At 38.3% G+C, this 18,253-nt stretch overlaps 2 protein-coding genes across 4 annotated transcripts in view; both read right to left on the bottom strand.

Annotated features, from left to right (window-relative positions):
- The window catches only part of KCTD21 (potassium channel tetramerization domain containing 21), a 540,409-nt gene that overhangs the window by 297,134 nt on the left and 225,022 nt on the right, over positions 1 to 18,253 (bottom strand). The gene's annotated exons all lie outside the window — the stretch shown is intronic.
- Positions 1 to 18,253, bottom strand: part of NARS2 (asparaginyl-tRNA synthetase 2, mitochondrial) — a 137,449-nt gene that overhangs the window by 25,953 nt on the left and 93,243 nt on the right. For all 3 annotated transcript variants that reach the window (XM_050757484.1, XM_050757486.1, XM_050757485.1), the window contains exons 8-10: positions 11,830 to 11,928; positions 11,681 to 11,718; positions 2,397 to 2,463 (exon numbers count right to left, since the gene is read on the bottom strand). In XM_050757484.1, coding sequence (XP_050613441.1) covers positions 2,397 to 2,463; positions 11,681 to 11,718; positions 11,830 to 11,928 — 204 coding nt within the window. The remainder of the gene's footprint in view (positions 1 to 2,396; positions 2,464 to 11,680; positions 11,719 to 11,829; positions 11,929 to 18,253) is intronic.

An 18,253-nucleotide genomic window follows, 5' to 3' on the forward strand; every position in this document is an offset into this window, starting at 1 on the left:
TGTCGCCCAGGCTGGAGTACAGTGGCGCAATCTCGGCTTACTGCAACCTCCGCCTCCCGGGTTCACGTGATTCTCCTGCTTCAGCCTCCCACGTAGCCGGGACTTCAGGCGCCCGCCACCATGCCTGGCTATTTTTTTTTTTTTGTATTTTTAGTAGAGATGGGGTTTCACTATGTTGGCCAGGCTGGTCTTGAACTGCTGACCTTGTGATTTGCCCACCTTGGCCTCCCAAAGTGCTGGGATTACAGGTGTGAGCCACAGTGCCCGGCTGGTGACTTCTTTTTAAATAAAAAGAATCAACTCATGTGTGAGATGCTCTTTGATGAATATTTATTAACTCTGTTCAATATATTTATTAAGCAAATACTAATGTGCCTATTAAATTCCAGGTACCATATGATATACTGGATAAAGTGGTAAGAAAAATAGTTATAATCCCTGACTTCATGAAGCTTCCAGCATAGGAGACAAAGAAATGAAAACTTACACAAGAACTGATTATAAATATAACAAGCACAGGTTACTTTTGTAATATATAAAGACCTAACTTAATTGGGATTGAACTGGTACAAGGAATAGTTTAAACACAAAGGTTAACATTATCTTATTACTACCACTTGTTTGGCAATATCTTCGTTATAGGAAAAAAATAACTCAAATAGGAACAAAGAGTTTTGCCTCCAACACTATACACATGCCCACTGACAGATCATGTGGTCTTCTGGACCTGTATCATTGCCAATAAAATAAAAAAGCTTTAGCTGGGGACGGTGGCTCATGCCTTTAATCCCAGCACTTTGGGAAGCTGAGGAGTGCTTGACACAGACGCTTGAGACTAGCCTAGGCAACATAACCCTGTCTCTACAAAAAATAAAAAAATCAGCCAGGCCTGGTGGCACGCACCTGTAGTCCCATATACTTGGGAGACTGAGTTGGGAGGACTGATGTGAGCCTGGGAAGTGGAATCTGCAGTGAGCCATGTTTGTACCACTGCACTCCAGCCTCAGCAACAGAGAGATCCTGTCTTTCAAAAAATAAATAAATAAATAAATAAATAAATAAATAAATAATAAAGGAGTTCCTTCACAGAAAGACAGAGTTGTACAGTGGTTGTCAGGGGTCTGGGAATGGGGCAAATGAGGGGATACTGATCAAAGTGTACACACTTTCAGTTATAAGACGAACAAGTTCTGGGGATCTAATGTACAGTGTGGGTAGTGACAGATGTGTTAACTAATTTGACTGTAATAATTTATTACACAATGTATACGTGTATCAAATCATCATGCTGTATACCCTGAATATATATAATCTTCTTTTGTTGTTGTTCTTAGAGACAAGGTCTTTCTCTGTCACCTAGGCTGGAGGGCTGCAGTCGATCATGGCTCACTGCAATCTTAAACTCCTAGGCTCAAGCAATCTGCCTACCTCAGCCTCTTAAAGTGTTGGGATTACAGGTGTGAACTATCACACCCGGCCTATACAATCTTTATCAAGTAATTTTTGGGAAAAAAAAAAAAAGAATTCTTGGCTGGGTACTGAGGCATGCTCCTATAGTCCCAGTTACTTGGGAGGCTGAAATGGGGGATCCCTTGGGCCCAGGAGTTCAAGATGAGCTCGGGCAACATAATGAGACCTTCATCTCTTAAATATAAAGTTCTTTAAAAGCAAAACAAAACAAAAACACCCCAGTGTTTTCCAGAGTGGCTCACAAACTAAAAGGCTCTATAAAGTTCAACTGAAAAACACACCTGTTTCTGCAAGCACTAAATCTGGAAAAAAAAAAAAAAAAAAAAAACACCTGTTTAGTTATGTTGCCTAAATTTATTTGATAATATAACTTCCTTCGTTGGTCATCTTTTAATGTCATTCAGAATATACTTTGGAAAACACAGAATTAGTTGACTTCTACAGTAATTTTTTTTTTTTAATTCACTTTTTTTTTTTTTTTTTTTGGGTAGAGACAGGGTCTCACTATATTGCCCAGGCTGGTCTTGAACTTTGGGGCTCAAGCAATCTGCCTGCCTTGGCCTCCCAAAGTGCTAGAATTATAGACATGAGCCCCAACAACTGGCCTCTAAAGTAATAGTCTATGATTATCTTTCTTTTTTAGAATTTTCATCTTCCTAAACATGGGATTCTCCTTTATAACCCCTTAGTCACTGCTATTCCAAATGATACAACTTATTTTTATTCTAAATTAATTCTGTTTTAAGTATCTAAACAAGATTGAGCAAATATCAAATAAAATCTGTAAGTCTGTGTACAAATGAGCAAATACCATATTTTGCTAATAACAGAAATAAGATGATTTTGAAGGATTCTCAATAAAGTAAGCCAAAGACAAGAAGGAAGCATTTTCACACACACATATATATACACACACAAAATACTACCTCTGGGGTGAAGGTGAAGTTCTGGGATGCTTGCTTTAAGATCTCCACTGCTTCAGTATAAGAAATGCTGGAGGAAAACAGGATACAAGCAGAGAAAAGTCAATACAATTGGGCTGCTGTTAACTAGTTCATTTTAAAACCAGAAAAAGCCTACTCCTATATCACACTGTGAGGTCATGAGGGAATACTGAATAATCAGGAATTAAGGCTGATCTAATCCTATAGAAGTCTGATCTGCCTGAAGAGAAGTAACCATTCAATAACCATTCAATAACCTCACTCCTCATCTACTTGCAATATACACAGCGAAGCTAGTCACTTAAGCAAGGAAAGATTATTCTCTGAATCCAAGATATGCCAATGCCCTAATAAAACGTATGAAATACTGAGACTGCAACAGCAAAAGACTTTCTCCTAAAATTCACGATTAATTCATTTATTTATCCAACAGACATATACTTGGCACCTACTAGGCACTACACATAATTCTAGACACTGCAGATAAAAATAAAGCTCAGGGCCGGGTGCGGTGGCTCACGCCTGTAATCCCAGCACTTTGGGAGGCCGAGGCAGGTGGATCACAAAGTCAGGAGATCGAGACCATCCTGGCTAACACGGAGAAACCCCGTCTCTACTAAAAATGCAAAAAAAAAAAATTAGCCGGGCGTGGTGGCAGGCACCTGTAGTCCCAGCTACTAGGGAGGCTGAGGCAGGAGAATGGTGTGAATCCAGGAGGCGGAGCTTGCAGTGAGCCGAGATTGCACCACTGCACTCCAGCCTGGGCAACAGAGCGAGACTCCGTTTCAAAAAAAAAAAAGCTCAGCCTTCATGGAGCCAACGTTCGTGCATGTGTGCGTGTGCGTGTGCGTGTGTGTGTGTGTCTGTGAGAGAAAGAAAGAGCGAGAGATGCAGGTGAGGAAAGAGTAGACAGAGCAAACATCAGGTAGCTATTAGTATAATATCTTATAGTATATTAGTATAGTATAGTATAATATAATAGTGTATTACGAAGATAATCGTAGTATATTAGTATAAATGGGTAGCCATTAGTGCTATGAAGAAAAATAAAGTGGAGTAAGAAGACAGAGGGGGTTTGGGGTGCCATTTCAGATATGATGGTCAAGAAAGGCCTAAGTTTCTGACATCTGAACAGAAGTGTGCATCGAGTAAGGAAATGAACGACAGAAGTCTCTTGGGAGGAGTATTCCAGGCAAAAGGAACAACAAGTACAAGGATCTGAAGTGAGAAACAGTTTGGCTTGTTCATGGAACAAAAAGGGCAGTCAGTGTGACTAGAGCATGCTGAACAAGAGGAATCATGCACAGGAAATTACATAGGAAAGGCAGTCAGAAGTCAGATCACATGGACTCTTTCAGGTCATACTAAGGGCCTGGTAATGTATTCTAAGCATTATAAGACTATTTAGGAAGATACTGATTCTCTCAACGAGACACCCTCATGCCTAAAGTAAGTCAAAGCAAGTGCTTCTTTTAATTTAACTATGTAAATAGGTAACTTATCTACATAGTTAAAAAAAAAATCAAGATGTATAAAAGAATATACATTTCCCTTCCATTGCGGTTCCAGAGACACCTAGTTCCTTTCCTTTCACACAATCACTGCAACCGGTATTGTGAATATCCCTCTAGAGGATTTTATTTATATAGATATGTAAATAATACACAATCTTCCTTTTTTATAGATGTCATACATATCATACACACTCTTTCACACTTAATTGTACAGAGTAATATACCTTGTAGATCTTTCTGTGTGTATATAAAGAAATTCTTCACTTTTTGCATTATATAATATTCCATTTTGTGGATGTATCATAATTAGTTTAACCAGTGACCTGACATTTCACATTCTAATCTTCTGCTATTATAAAACATGCCTATATATACCCATTTAATATTATTACAAATAGTTATTCTACACTAATTTGTCACATGGCAAAAGTGGAATTGTTAGATGAAAATTTGCAATTTTTATATTTTCTGAAAGGTTTTGCCAAAGATATTGCCCCTTTTATATCAATGTATACCCACCAGTAACATGAAAGTGTCTGTTTGCTTGTAAACTATAGGTAAAATACTGCATCAGTATGGCTTTTTTTTTTTTTTTTTTTTTTACAAAAAATCTACAAACTTTCTGAAAGACTTTTGAGCTCAAAAAATAATTTATCCAGCACAAACTTATTCTCTGAAGTAAAAATGAAGTTCATATACATAACAACTAACCAGAAAGAGTTGTACTGTGTCATACAGTACAATAAAGCCCCTAAAGCTATGTTTTGAAAGATAGGTTTTTCCTAAGATGGAAAATCTATTCAAATTAAAATCTAGTATTAATAATAGGTAATTTTTAAGGTAGTAATGGTGGCGCTAGTTGTGTTGGTAGTAGCAGTAACAAGGATTTTAAAATTAGCATTTTACAGAAGGGAAGCAGACGGTTAGAGAGGATCAATAACTTTCCAAAGGTTACTCATGTAAGTAAATAGTAAATCTTGATCTGCTGACTCCAGAGTATACACTTTTAATGGCTAAGATAATGCCTAAAACACTTGGAGTTTCATATGTTCCATCAAAACAAAAGAAAATGGGCTCTGGGTTCTTCATCTGATTCTACCACTTAATCTGATTCTACTACTAGCTATGTAAGTCACTTCAACGTTGTGAAAGCATGTTATTAATTTTTGTAATGTGTTATACAAACATTTAAAAATTATTTGCACTTATAAAATAAGGATATTGAACTATCTTGTATAAAGTTCTTTTCTGCTTAGGCATTCTATCGTTCTATTATATCGATTACTTGGTATGATCTACCAATCACACTGAGAAATATAAGAGCAGTCAAAGTAATAAGCAGTAGATTTTGTACCATTGGTATGTTACTGTTTCATTATTAAGAAATGGCTCTCATGTCTAAATATCTCATTATTCCACGTCTTCCACTCCACACCCCAATACCTTCATTAGGAGCAGAACTTTCAAGTTCAAATTACAGTTCTGACATTTGATATCCTTAATGGCTTCCATCAACTCTCTCCACTAAGTATTTTTCTTGATATATATAGAAAATAGTATCTCTTCTCCTTTCCAGAAACTGTTTCCAAAGTGCTTTGAGGAAAGGAGGAAAAAACATTGCGATAGAGAATGATATGGCATCAAACTGAATTCATATTTCACATTTTTCATTGTTGAATAAAGAAAATTCATTATTCTGAAGCTGTTGGAGTAAAATTGCTAAACTACAAAGATAATTATTGTCATCCTTTGCCTCAAATTCACACAGAAAGATAAATGAAGAGCAAATAAAAAAGGTTAAATACTATTTTCAGAAACACAATAATATAAAGGAAATGTAAAATAAACTGAATACAATTTCTGCATAAAGGCTAAATTCAATTACTACACGAGTTGCTGAAATAGCACATTTTCATATAAAATAATTATAACAGGTAATGAAAAATATACTGAAATCTACTCAAAAGAATACAAGCCACGTGGTATCTATACAGATTCAATAATTAACAGTGCAGTCTACATAAGCATAAAACAAAAGTTTGTCTTTTGTTGTTTTTCTTTTCTCCCTGTTTCCCTGTTTTTTCTCCTTGTTTCCCTGTTTTTTCTTTTCTCTTTACTGTTTTTAGGATTCACTCAACAGTAGATTCAGCTACACCAGTATTTTCAGAAATTTCAGCGTCAATGCCTTAAAAAGCATGAAACAGCAGAGAGGTGATGCCAAGGTGGTACAGAGTGTACCACCACACAACCTATTTCTCAACTTGATACCTCTGATGTTGCTGACTTAATAATCACTGTCATTGGACCAGCACCATCTCATTATGCTTTTTTTTAGTGGCTACCTTGCATATTTTAACACGCATATCTGACTTAACAGTCTAAAGCAGCTGGGTGTGGTGGCCTGCACCAGTTGTCTCAGTTACTCAGGAGGCTGAGGCAGGAGGGATCGCTTGAGCCCAGGAGTTCAAGCCTGCAGTGAGCTATGATCACACCACTGCCCTCCAGCCTGGACGACAGAGCGACGTCCTATCTCTTTTAAAAAAAAAAAAAAAAAAAAAAAAAAAAAGTCTACAGTTCACCAGTTTCTCTCTCTTTCTTCCAAACAACACAAGGACTAACATTTCAACTATGAACATACCTCTCAGTTTTACAAGTTATTGCTGCCCAGTATTTCAGTTCTAAGGTAACAGGTATTTTCTTTCAACTATGTGAAGATACTATTTTGTCAATCTATTGTCATTACTGTCCTTTGAACTTCTTGGGAATCTAATGCTGTTTGTTATGTCTGCTGTTCTTGCTCATGGTAGGTATTTCCCTGTGTATTTGGACTGAGATTATCTTAAGTAGAGTTTGTTTTGGGAATACCATGCCACTTGGGTTGAGGGTACAAACTTCAAGATTGGTTTTATATTAGTTTCTACAGCTACTCCAGTGTTATCACTAACTGAAAATTTTTATTTTAATGCCCTAGCACGAAGATTCTTGAACTACACAGGAAACAAAATTCAAACTCTAGGCTCACTTAAGGGCCAACTGTGGCTGCAAATTCTCAATGGAGGCTATTTCTGTTTTGTCTCTATCCTTAAGCCCAGGCTAAAGCATATACACTTCTACACTTCTCTGTAAATTCTCTACACTGGCTAGCTCAATTTTCTGTTTGCTTATTTTCTAATTGGTCCTTTCATTAAGGGTGTAGTCCTTGGCCAGTTCTAGCTTTGTGTATATGTGTGTGCATTTGCGGGGGTATCTTGATTCTAATTCATTCTGCTATGTCTATTCTCATGTCCTCTCATCGCTGTTAAAACCTCTGGTTTCAAAGAATGGAAAATCGCCCTCCAGCCCTCCAGTTTCCCTACCTACACCCTGAGAATCCTCAGCATCACACCAACTGTGCATATCACTCTGATGTTTGGTTCCTTCTTCATTTCCAGCACCTGGAACTTCTCCTCCTTTCTAGTGAATTCAACAACATATTTAAAAGAATCTTATAATATTTTAAGTATTATTTTTAGAAGTTTTGTAGCAAGGGTGTTTTCAAATTATCTAGTCTGACATATTGCTTTTAACGGTATCGTTATTAAATCCTTTCAACAATATGACAGAGTATTTTTTATAGATGTGGAAACTGAAGTTCAGAAAAGTGAAAGATTCACTATTCATCAAGGTCATAGTTGTAATTAAATTATTCATATAAATATTTAACTGTTCATCTTTTTCTCTAGATTTTAAACTCCATAAAAAAAAAAATAGATGTTTTCATTATTCTCAACAACTAGCAAAGTGCCTAACTCATATTAGGCAGTCAATAAATATTTGTTAAAAAATATTAATTTACTCATTAATGGCTAGTAAATGGTAGGGCCAGGATTACAATCCAGGTTCGCTGAATCATGGTTCACAACCCTCAGTGACTGAAGTAAATAGTGATATGAGCCAATAAGAAACCTGAGGAGAGACTCCAGCCTGAAGAAGAAAACCTTTACAGCCACTGTTACTCAAGTCATTTGTTTGTGCACTCAATTACTCAGTATTTACTGAATGTCTATTAGAGGCACTGTGCTAAGTCCTGGGGGCATAATAGTAAGCAATTTAAACACAGCCTCTGACCTCATAGAGGTAGTAGACACCAAACAAATAATCACACATATACATTTATTTTAAAATGTTTGAATTTTTCATTGACAAATAACTAGTTTATGTATTTACAGGATACGATGTGATTTTGGTATTATACACTGTGGAATGAATATATCAAGGTATTTAACATATCTATCGCCTCGCATGCTTCATTTTTTTTTTTTTGCAGTGAGAAGATTTAAAATCTACTCCTTCAGCAATTTTGAGATATACATTACAATTAATTATGGTCACTTTGTTACGCAGTAAATCCTGAAAACTTACTCCTCTGATCTAAATGAAACTTTGTACCCCTTGGTCAATTTCTTTCCATTCCCTTCAAGAACCCCTCACCTGCCACTGGTAACTACCATTCTACTCACTACTTCTCTAAGTGTAACTTTATTACATTTCACATCAAAGTGAATCATGCAGTACTTGTCTTTCCATGCCTAGCTTCTTTCACTTAGCATTAAGTCTTCCAGGTTGATCCATGTTGTCACAAATAAGATTTCCTTTGAATAGTATTCCACTGTGTATACACACATTTACTTTATCCAGTCATCCACTGATGGACACTTAGGTTGATTCCATATCTTGGCTACTATGAATAGTCCTGCAAAGAACATGTAAGTGCAGATATCTCTTTGACATACTGACTTCAGTTCTGGATACGTACCCAGAGGCAGGACTGCTGAATCATATGGTAAATATGCTTTTAGTTTTTTGAGAAATCTCCCATACTATCCTCCGTAACAGCTCTTCTAATTTACATTCCCACTAACAGTATACAAGGGTTCCCAAGTGCCACATCTTTGCCAACACCTGTTATCATTTGACTTTTTTTTTTTTTTTTTTGATACAAGGTCTTGCTCTGTCTCCCAGGCTGGAGTACAGCAGTGTCTGTGATCACAGCTCACTGCAGCCTCAACCTCCTGGGCTTAAGCAGTCCTCCCACCTTAGCCTCCTGAGTAGCTGGCACTACAGGCACGTGTCACCACACCTGGCTAATTTATTTTATTTTATTTTTTGTAAAGACAAGGTCTCACTATGTTGGCCAGGCTGGTCTTGAATTCCCAGGCTTAAGTGATCCTCCCACCTCAGCCTCCCAAAGTGCTAAGACTACAGGCATGAGCCAACGTGTCTCATTCTACTTTTTGATAACAGCCATCCTAACAGGTGTGAGGGGATATCTCACTGTGGTTTTAATTTGCATTTTATTAATTAGTGATGTTGGACACTTTTTGATAAACCTATTGGCCATTTGTATCTTACACAAATGTAAAACATTTGTGATGTCTGCCTGTCTGAGCAAAGCATAGGGGTGGATGCTGAGGCTAGATGGGGTGGCTGCCCTGCAGGGGCTCAAACCAGATAGACTTTCCTACTGAGTTTCTGCAGCAACCAGCTGGGCTTTGTAAATGGGCTATGCCACTGGCTGGTATCTCTGATCAGGTGCTCCTGCTGGCAGGAACACAGCCATCACCAAGATCCATGTGCTGGTTGCTGTGAGCACTGCCCCACTCCTTTGTTCCTAGTTGACTCCTGGTAGTCCAGACCTTACCCCCAGGGTTCCCTGTGAGACAGGAATGGGCCTCCTAGGAAGCATCAAAGAATGCTGGGGAAACTGGATAGCTGTCTCTTTTTCCACTGTATTAACTGTGTGCCCAGGAGAATCTTCTGTGTGGTGCTGTGCCTACTTAGGGGAGGGAGGATTCAATCAAATTGAGGCCATTGCTCCTACCCTTCTAATGCACTTTTTGTTCTGTGGTCCATCTGGGTGTCTCAACTTCATTCCCAAGTTTTGGGATTTTCACAAAGATGTTCTTGTATGTGACTAGTTGCCAAATGGACTTTCTGTGGTGAAGGCTGGGACCTTCTATTCACCATCTTGCTGATGTTCCTCTCCCCACAAATTTAAATTGCAACTATGACTTGTAGTATGCAGAATGGATTGTGACAATGACAATGATTGAAATGGCACAGCCCAAGAGGACATTTTCCAACCTTAACATTTTACGGAAAAGGACTCGAAAGCACAAGAGTTAAGTGACATGTAAGAGTCGTAAGGATAGTGGGGCAGCTACAACCACTCTGCCCTTCCAGTGCCTTTCCAAATATATGAAAACCTCAGGTTAAAAGTCTGAGCTCTGAAATCAGATGAACATGAGCTTGAATCACCATTTCATCTTTTACTCAACCTCTTTGCAGGGATTCTCAATCTGTAGAATGAGAATAATAACTACTTGGAGTTGTGAAGATAAAATGAGCTACTAATGTATGTAAATTTTATCACTGTCTGGGTAAATATTCAACAAATCGTGAATATTATTTCTGCATTTTGAATCTTTTCATTAGATAGGAGCTGGAAAACTAAGATCCTTCCCTGGTTGTTCGGTCACCAGCAGAGACTCCTTGAGAAGGCCAAATTACTTCTTTCCTCATCTACTTAATGACCACTTTTATCAATATACTCATGCCCAAGACTATCTTATAAAACTCCAGACCCACACTTTCAGTTGCCTATCCAACATCTATGGCTGGATGTCTGAAAAGCATCTCAATCTTAATGTCTGTGTTCCTGATACCACCCCTTCCTCTCAAAGCTCCTGCCCCAGTACTCTCTTAAGGATTTCCCAACTTCAGTTAATGGCAACTTCATTTTTGCAGCTGTAGGAGAAAAAAAAACATTGAAGGTACCCTTAACTCCTCTCTCTCGCCCTCAGTAAATCCTGTTTGTTCTATCTCTAAAATATATTCAGAATAGGAGCTCTTGCCACCATCCTGGTCTGTGATGGTTAATTTTATGTGTCAACTTGGCCGGGCCATGGTGCCCAGATATTTGGTCAAATAGTATTCTGAATGCTTCCACGAAGGTGTTTTTTGGATGAAATTAATGTCTAAATCAATGGACCTTGAAAAAAGCAGATTATATTACCCTTCATAATGTGGGTGGGCTAAATCCAATTAGTTGAAGTTTTTACTAAGACAAAGACTAATCTCCCCCTGAAAAAGAAGGAATTCTGCCAGGAGACTGCCTTTGGACTTGAATGGCAATTCTTTCTGGACTCTCCAGCTTGTCCTACTCCCTTAGATTTTAAACGCAACAAGCCTCTACAATTATGTGAGCCAATTCTTTACAATAAACCTCTCAATCTCTCTCTCTCTCTCCACACACACACCCCGCCCTCAAACTTGGCTGGTCATGTTTCTCTGGAGAACCCTAATACACAGTCTAGATCATCATTAACTCTCACACTGATCACTGTGGTAATCTTTTAGTTTTCTGTTCCTGAATTCCTGTCTTGCTGTAACTTACACCGAGCATGTTTTTTACAGTTGGTTTAGTGCAAGTTTGAATTATAGTTACAATAGTTAATAACTACTAGATTTTTATCTTGCTATGATTTATTAATTTATTGATGAAACACTGATTATCAATTATGAACCAAACATAAGAGCTATAAAAATAATTAGAACATGGATCTTGCCTGGAATCTGGGGAATGTCTATATATATACACTATATATATAGGATCTATATAAGCAGATATAAATTTTAAAAATTATAATATAGTGTGATAAATACAGTGATAAAGAATGAATAAAGTTCAAAGAAAGTATAACATCTACTTACATTAAAAAGTTGTTTTTTAGCATATGTTCTAATCTGTCCTTAATAAAAAGAAGACAAAAAATAAATTTTAAAAATACAATTTTATTCATTATGTATAATTAACACATTAAACAGTAGATGTATTGGGCTTTATCCACAAAACTAATTACCTTTTGGCCAGGAGCTATGAATTTGTGACAGAGTTCAACATCTTCAGGACAATTTGAGAGAACCATCATTGCTGTAGCCTTGAAGAGTTCCTCTATAACCTAAGAGAAATGAAACAGAATCACCTGACACGTAAGCAATTTTACATGAAAAACTCGTTCAGGGATCAATAAGGACTGCACTCCAGGTTTTAGCAACTATAAATCCACTAAGTCTTTTAATCCTTGAATGTACCATGAAAAATTGGTTCAGTTTTCCAGGCATCTCAATTTCCTTGGTGTGTGGCAGGGAGGAAGAAAAAAGGAAATGTTTTAATCTTATGTTGACAGTTTCAATACTGGTAAAGAAATGAGATGTCAAATGAACAGCTATAACTGATCAATGTCTCTCCAAATTTCAACAAACTCACTTGTAGAATCAGGGTAATAACAGCACCTAACTTACAGGATGTTTGAGAGAATTAAATGAGATAAACCATGTGTCACACTTAGCTTAGTACTGGTTCAGAGAAGCACACAACAAACATCAGTTCTTGTCAACAGTAAGAACATTTTGAAAAGTGGTTTATTCACTCATTGATAAATGAAAGTCAACTTTAAAATTACAGAAATGATGATATATCTAAATACAAATATATACATTTTTTGCTTTGCTAATGGCCAAAATAAAAATAACATGAAGCAGCATACAGCAAAAATCAGTATATAAGAACTTATTCTCAAGACCAGCCTGGGCAACATGGCAAAACTCTGTCTCTACAGAAAGAAAGAAGAAAAATTAGCTGGGCATAGTGGTGTGCGCACCTGTAGTCCCAGCTCCTCAGGAGGCTAAGTTGGGAGGATCACTTGAGCCGGCGAGGCTGAGGCTGCAGTGAGCCATGATCATGCCACTGCAACTCCAGGCCAGGTGACATCTCAAAAAACAACAAAAAAAATTATTCTTCCATGGGTGCCCATAGGAGACTCATAATAGAAACTTGTTCTTAGAAGGAAAAAAGTGACTGGAATGGAAAATATTTCTAAAATGTTTTTATTCACAACCAACATTCTTGGTTTTAAATCAATGAGACAGTATTAGGTCTTCTAAATCGTGTATTCACAAAGGTGCACATATGTATAAAGTACAGGCTGCCTTAAAGGCAGGTATCTTCTCTTCCTCTGTTGCATACTAGTAGATCCTCTTGAGAGTGGAAGCATAGTGAAGGCATAATTGTCAATGGAAGTACATTAATATAGTCAGATATAGGAAAACACTTAAATACCAGTGACAACCAGATCTATTTTATGATGTTTCAGTCATTGTTAGTGTTATTTATTTATTTATTTATTTATGAGATAAGGTCTTGCTCTGTCACCCAGGTTGGAGGGCAGTGGTATAATCATAGCTCACTGCTGCCTTGATCTCTCAGGCTCAAGAGATTCTCCTGCCTCAGCCAACTATGTAACTGGGACCACAGGCATGCACCATCACATCCAGCTGATTTTTTGTTTTTTATTACAGATGAGGTCTCGCTGTATTGCCCAGACTGGTCTCGAACTCTTAAGCTCAAGTGATCCTCCCTTCTCAGCCTCCCACAGTACAAATTAAAAATTTATGCAGCCAACAAACATATGGAAAAAAGCTCATCATCACTGGTCATTAGAGAAATGTAAATAAAAACCACAATGAGATACCACCTTATGCCACTTAAAATGGCAATTATTAAGAAGTCAGGAAACAACAGATGCTAGCAAGGCTGTGGAGAAACAGGAATGCTTTTACATTGTTGGTGGGAGTGTCAATTAGTTCAACCATTGCGAAGACAGTGTGGCGATTTCTCAAGAATGTAGAATCAGAAAAGCATTTGACCCAGCAATCCCATTACTGGGTATGTACCCAAAGGATTTGAAATCATTCTACTTTATAAAGACATATGAACACATGTTTATTGCAGTACTATTTGCAACAGCAAAGACTTGGAATCAACCCAAATGCCCATCAATGATAGACTGGATACGGTGATAAATTGGATACTGTATACACCACGGAATACTATGCAGCCATGAAAAAGAATGAGTTCTTGTCCTTTGCAGGGACATGGATGAGCTGGAAGCCATTATTCTAGGCAAACTAACGAACAGAAAACCAAACACCACGTGTTCTCACTCACAAGTGGGAGCTGAACAATGAGAACACATGGACACATGGAGGGGAACATCACACACTGGGGCCTGTCAGGGAATGGTGGGCAAGGGGAGGGAGAGCATTAGCACAAATACCTAATGCATGTGGGGCTTAAAACCTAGATGATGGGTTGGTAGGTGCAGCAAACCACCATGGCACATGTATACCTAGGTAACAAACCTGCACATTCTGCACATGTATCCCAGAACTTAAAAGTAAAACAAAAACAAAAACAAAAACAACACAACACAAAACAACACAACGTAACTCTGGTCAGAATACAAAGAGCAACTCAGAAAAATAAACAATGATAGGTGGACTGGGAACTAGTCAACTTGATTAATAACCTGAAGTGGAGATGAATTTTAGTTCCATTTTTACCTCCTTTGTCTCCTGGTTTTGATTTGGGGGTAAAACATTGATCTATTTAGTAGGCATAGGAAGCAAAACTTCTGGAAGAAAGCTCCTACTACTAGTCTGGTAAAGTCCCTGTAGGATAGGGTGTTTACAGGAAAATCCTTGGCTGTTTTGTCCCCCACTCTTTTCTCTCTTCTGTTCCTGGCCAAAAGGTAGCCCCAGCTGTGGAGTGGCACTGTCAGGGCGAGTGGCACAAGCACCTAAAACTCCAAGACAAGACCTGCTTCTCCAACAGAGGAACTGGGAAAGGGAGACTGCTGTCTGAAGAGTGTGGATGTGGGTAATCTCTATTATTATTATTACTATTTTTTGAGATGGAGTCTTGCTCTTATCACCCAGGCTGGAGTGCAGTGGCACGATCTCGGCTCACTGCAATCTCCGCCTCCCAGGTTCAAGCGATTCTCATGCCTCAGCCTCCCGAGTACCTGGGATCACAGGAGCGTGCCACCATGCCCAGCTAATTTTTGTATTTTTAGTAGAGACAGGGTTTCACCATGCTGGCCAGATTGGTCTCGAACTCCTGACCTCAGGAGATCTGCCCGCCTTGGCCTCCCAAAGTGCTGGGATTACAGGCATGAGCCACTCTGCACCCAGCCCGTTATTAATATTTTTTTTGAATGTTTTCTCTTGCCAGTTTGACCCAATGGTGGCCACAGTCACCTGGAAATGAATAACATGGTGGCGACTAAGACCTGGGAGAAATCTGTCTTTCTGGCCAGAGAAACCAAAATGGGGGCTTCAGGTAGCCAGACAGTGTGAAGGAAATTCTGAAGAACAGGAGAAGGTGACCCTCTAATTGTGTATGAAGTAACACAAGGCTAGGGTTCACCTCCAAGCAATGTATATGTGAAACAGACCCAAAGAAGCCCAGTGAAAGTTTCTGACAATGAACTACAATACAAATCACTGTGCAATTTCCAGACTAACTATGAGTAGCACACGCATCAGAAAGACTCAAATAGCATAGCAGAGGCTTTGAAAACTTAACTGACGTGGAAACCAATGCCAATAGAAAGTAAGATAAAACTTACAGTCTGAATCTAACCAGTTTAATAACTGGTAAACACAACAACAAAAATAATTCCATTTCCAAAGGATTTTAACAGAACCCAGTGTCAGAACACGACATTAAAAACATCCAGGATATAATTAAAAATTACCGGACATACAAAGAACCAGGAAAATCTTATGAATTCTCATGAGAAAAAATAATCAATAGATACATATACACAGAAGACTCAGATATTGAAATTATCTGACAATTTAAAACAGGTATTATAACCATCTTCCACAGGTAAACGAAACATTCTTAAACAGAAAGATAGAACTTCTCAGTGGAGAAAAAGAAACTAAAAATAAATAAAAATTTTAGAATTGGAAAATATGTGAAAGAAAAATTTCACAGGGTGGGCTCATTATCACAATGAAGATAAAAGAGGAAATAATTAGTAAGTTTGAAGACAGTTCAGCTGAAATGCCCCCCACTCTGAATTACAGAAAGAAAAAATACTAGCCAGGCATGGTGGCTCATGCCTGTAATCCCAGCACTTTGGGAGTCTGAGGTGGGCGGATCACTTGAGGTCCGGAGTTCAAGACCAGCCCAGCCAACATGGTGAAACCCCGTCTCTACTAAAAGTACAAAAATTAGTCGGGTGTGGTGGCGGGTGCCTGTAATCCCAGCTACTCAGGAGGCTGAGGCAGGAGAAATGCTTGAATCCGGGAGGTGGAAGTTGCAGTGAGCTAAAATCGTGCCACTGCACTCCAGCCTGGGCAACAGAGTGAGACTCTGTCAAGAAAGACAGAAAGACAGAAAGGCAGGCAAGAAGGCAGGAAGGCAAGAAAGCAAGAAAGCAAGCAAGCAAGCAAGACAGACTCATTAATAATAAGCAGAGCATCACAGCACCATGGGACGATATCAAAAGGTTTTATATTCGTGTTATTGGAGTACCAGAAGCAGAAAAGACAAAAAAAAAAGGCACAGAAAAAAACATGTGAAAAAATAATGGCTGAAAACTCCCCCAAGTTGGCTAAAGACATATTCAAGGAGCTCGCTAAACCACAAACAGGATAAACTCAAAGAAAATTATACCTAGACACATCATAATCCATGAGCTGAAAACCAAAGACAAAGAAAAAAATCTTTAAAGAAACCAGAGAAAAATGACCCTTTACACTGGAACAATAATTGAAGACTGGATTTATTCTCAAACACTACAGAGGTCAAAAGATAGACTATATTTAAAGTGCTGAAAGAAAATAACTGTCAAGCCAAAATTCTATATCCCGTGGAAGCATCTTTCAGAAATGACAATAAAACTTAAAAATTATCAAATGAAGAAAAACTAAGAGAAGTGATTGCCAGCAGAAATGCTTTTAAATGTTCAAGGAAATTCTTTAGGCTGAAGGAAAGTGACCAGAGAAGGAAATCTGAAACTTGAGTAATGAAAGAACAGAAACAGTAATTTACTATTACTACCAAATGTAGGTAAATACAACAGATGTTTTTTTCTCTTCTAAAATTCTTTAAAATACATATGGTGATTAAGAGCAAAAATTCAAACATCAGCAGAGGTTTTCAACGTATGTGAATTGTGATTGGGAGAATAATATTTATCCCTCTGCCAAAGCTGTCCATGCTCCAATTCCAGAACCCATGAGTATGTTAGCCTACCTGGTAAAAGAAACTGTGTATGTGTGATTAAGAATCTTTAAATGATGAGATTATTCTAGATTATGTGGTGGGACTAATGTAATCACAAGGATCCTTTACGTGAAAGAGGGAGGCATGAGGGTGACAGTTAGAAAGATTTGAAGATGATACCTTGCTGGTTTTTAAGGTCTGTGAGCCAAAGAATGCAGGTAGTCTCTAGAAAATGCAAGAGGCAAGGGACCTAATTCTCTCCTGAAGCCTCCAAGGGGAATGCAACTCTGCTGACACCTTTTAGCAGCGTTGGATTTTAGACCAGTAAAATCCACTTTGGACTTCTCACCTCCAGAAGAATACAATAATAAATTCGAGTTGTTTTAACCCACCAGGTTTGTGGTGACGTGTTACAGCAGCAATAGGAAATTAACACATAGAACTTGTAATGCATATGGCAACTATAAGACAAAGGGGTGAAGGAAAAGGGAAATATATAGTAGTAAGACTGTTGTTTTACTTGAAGTGGTAAAATATTAAATAGAATATGGAACAGAGGCCGGGCGCGGTGGCTCAAGCCTGTAATCCTAGCACTTTGGGAGGCCGAGATGGGCGGATCATGAGGTCAGGAGATCGAGACCATCCTGGCTAACACGGTGAAACCCCGTCTCTACTAAAAAAAAAAAAAAAATACAAGAAAATTAGCCGGGCGAGGTGGCAGGCGCCTGTAGTCCCAGCTACTCGGGAGGCTGAGGCAGGAGAATGGCGTGAACCCGGGGGGTCGGAGCTTGCAGTGAGCCGAGATCGCGCCACTGCACTCCAGCCTGGGGTACAGAGCAAGACTCCGTCTCAAAAAAAAAAAAAAAAAAAAAAAAAAAGAATATGGAACAGAATAGAGGATTCAGAAATAGATCCATATATGTAAGACCAACTGATTTTTGACAAAGACCCAAAAGCAATTCAATAGACGAAGTTTAGCTAACAGCCTTTTCAACAAATGGTGCTGGAGCAAGAAGTTATCCAGATGTAGAAAGGAAAGGGGAAAGACAAGAGAGGAAAGGAAAGGAAGGGACAAGAACTTCTATGTCTCACGTTACACAAAAATTAACTCAAAATGGATCATAGACTTACATGAAAAACATAAAGCTAAAGCTATAAAACATCATAAAATCCTTGAGATCTAGGGCTAGGTAAAGAGTTCTTAG

The sequence above is a fragment of the Macaca thibetana genome, chromosome 14, assembly GCF_024542745.1.
Source record: "Macaca thibetana thibetana isolate TM-01 chromosome 14, ASM2454274v1, whole genome shotgun sequence".
NCBI lineage: Eukaryota > Metazoa > Chordata > Mammalia > Primates > Cercopithecidae > Macaca > Macaca thibetana.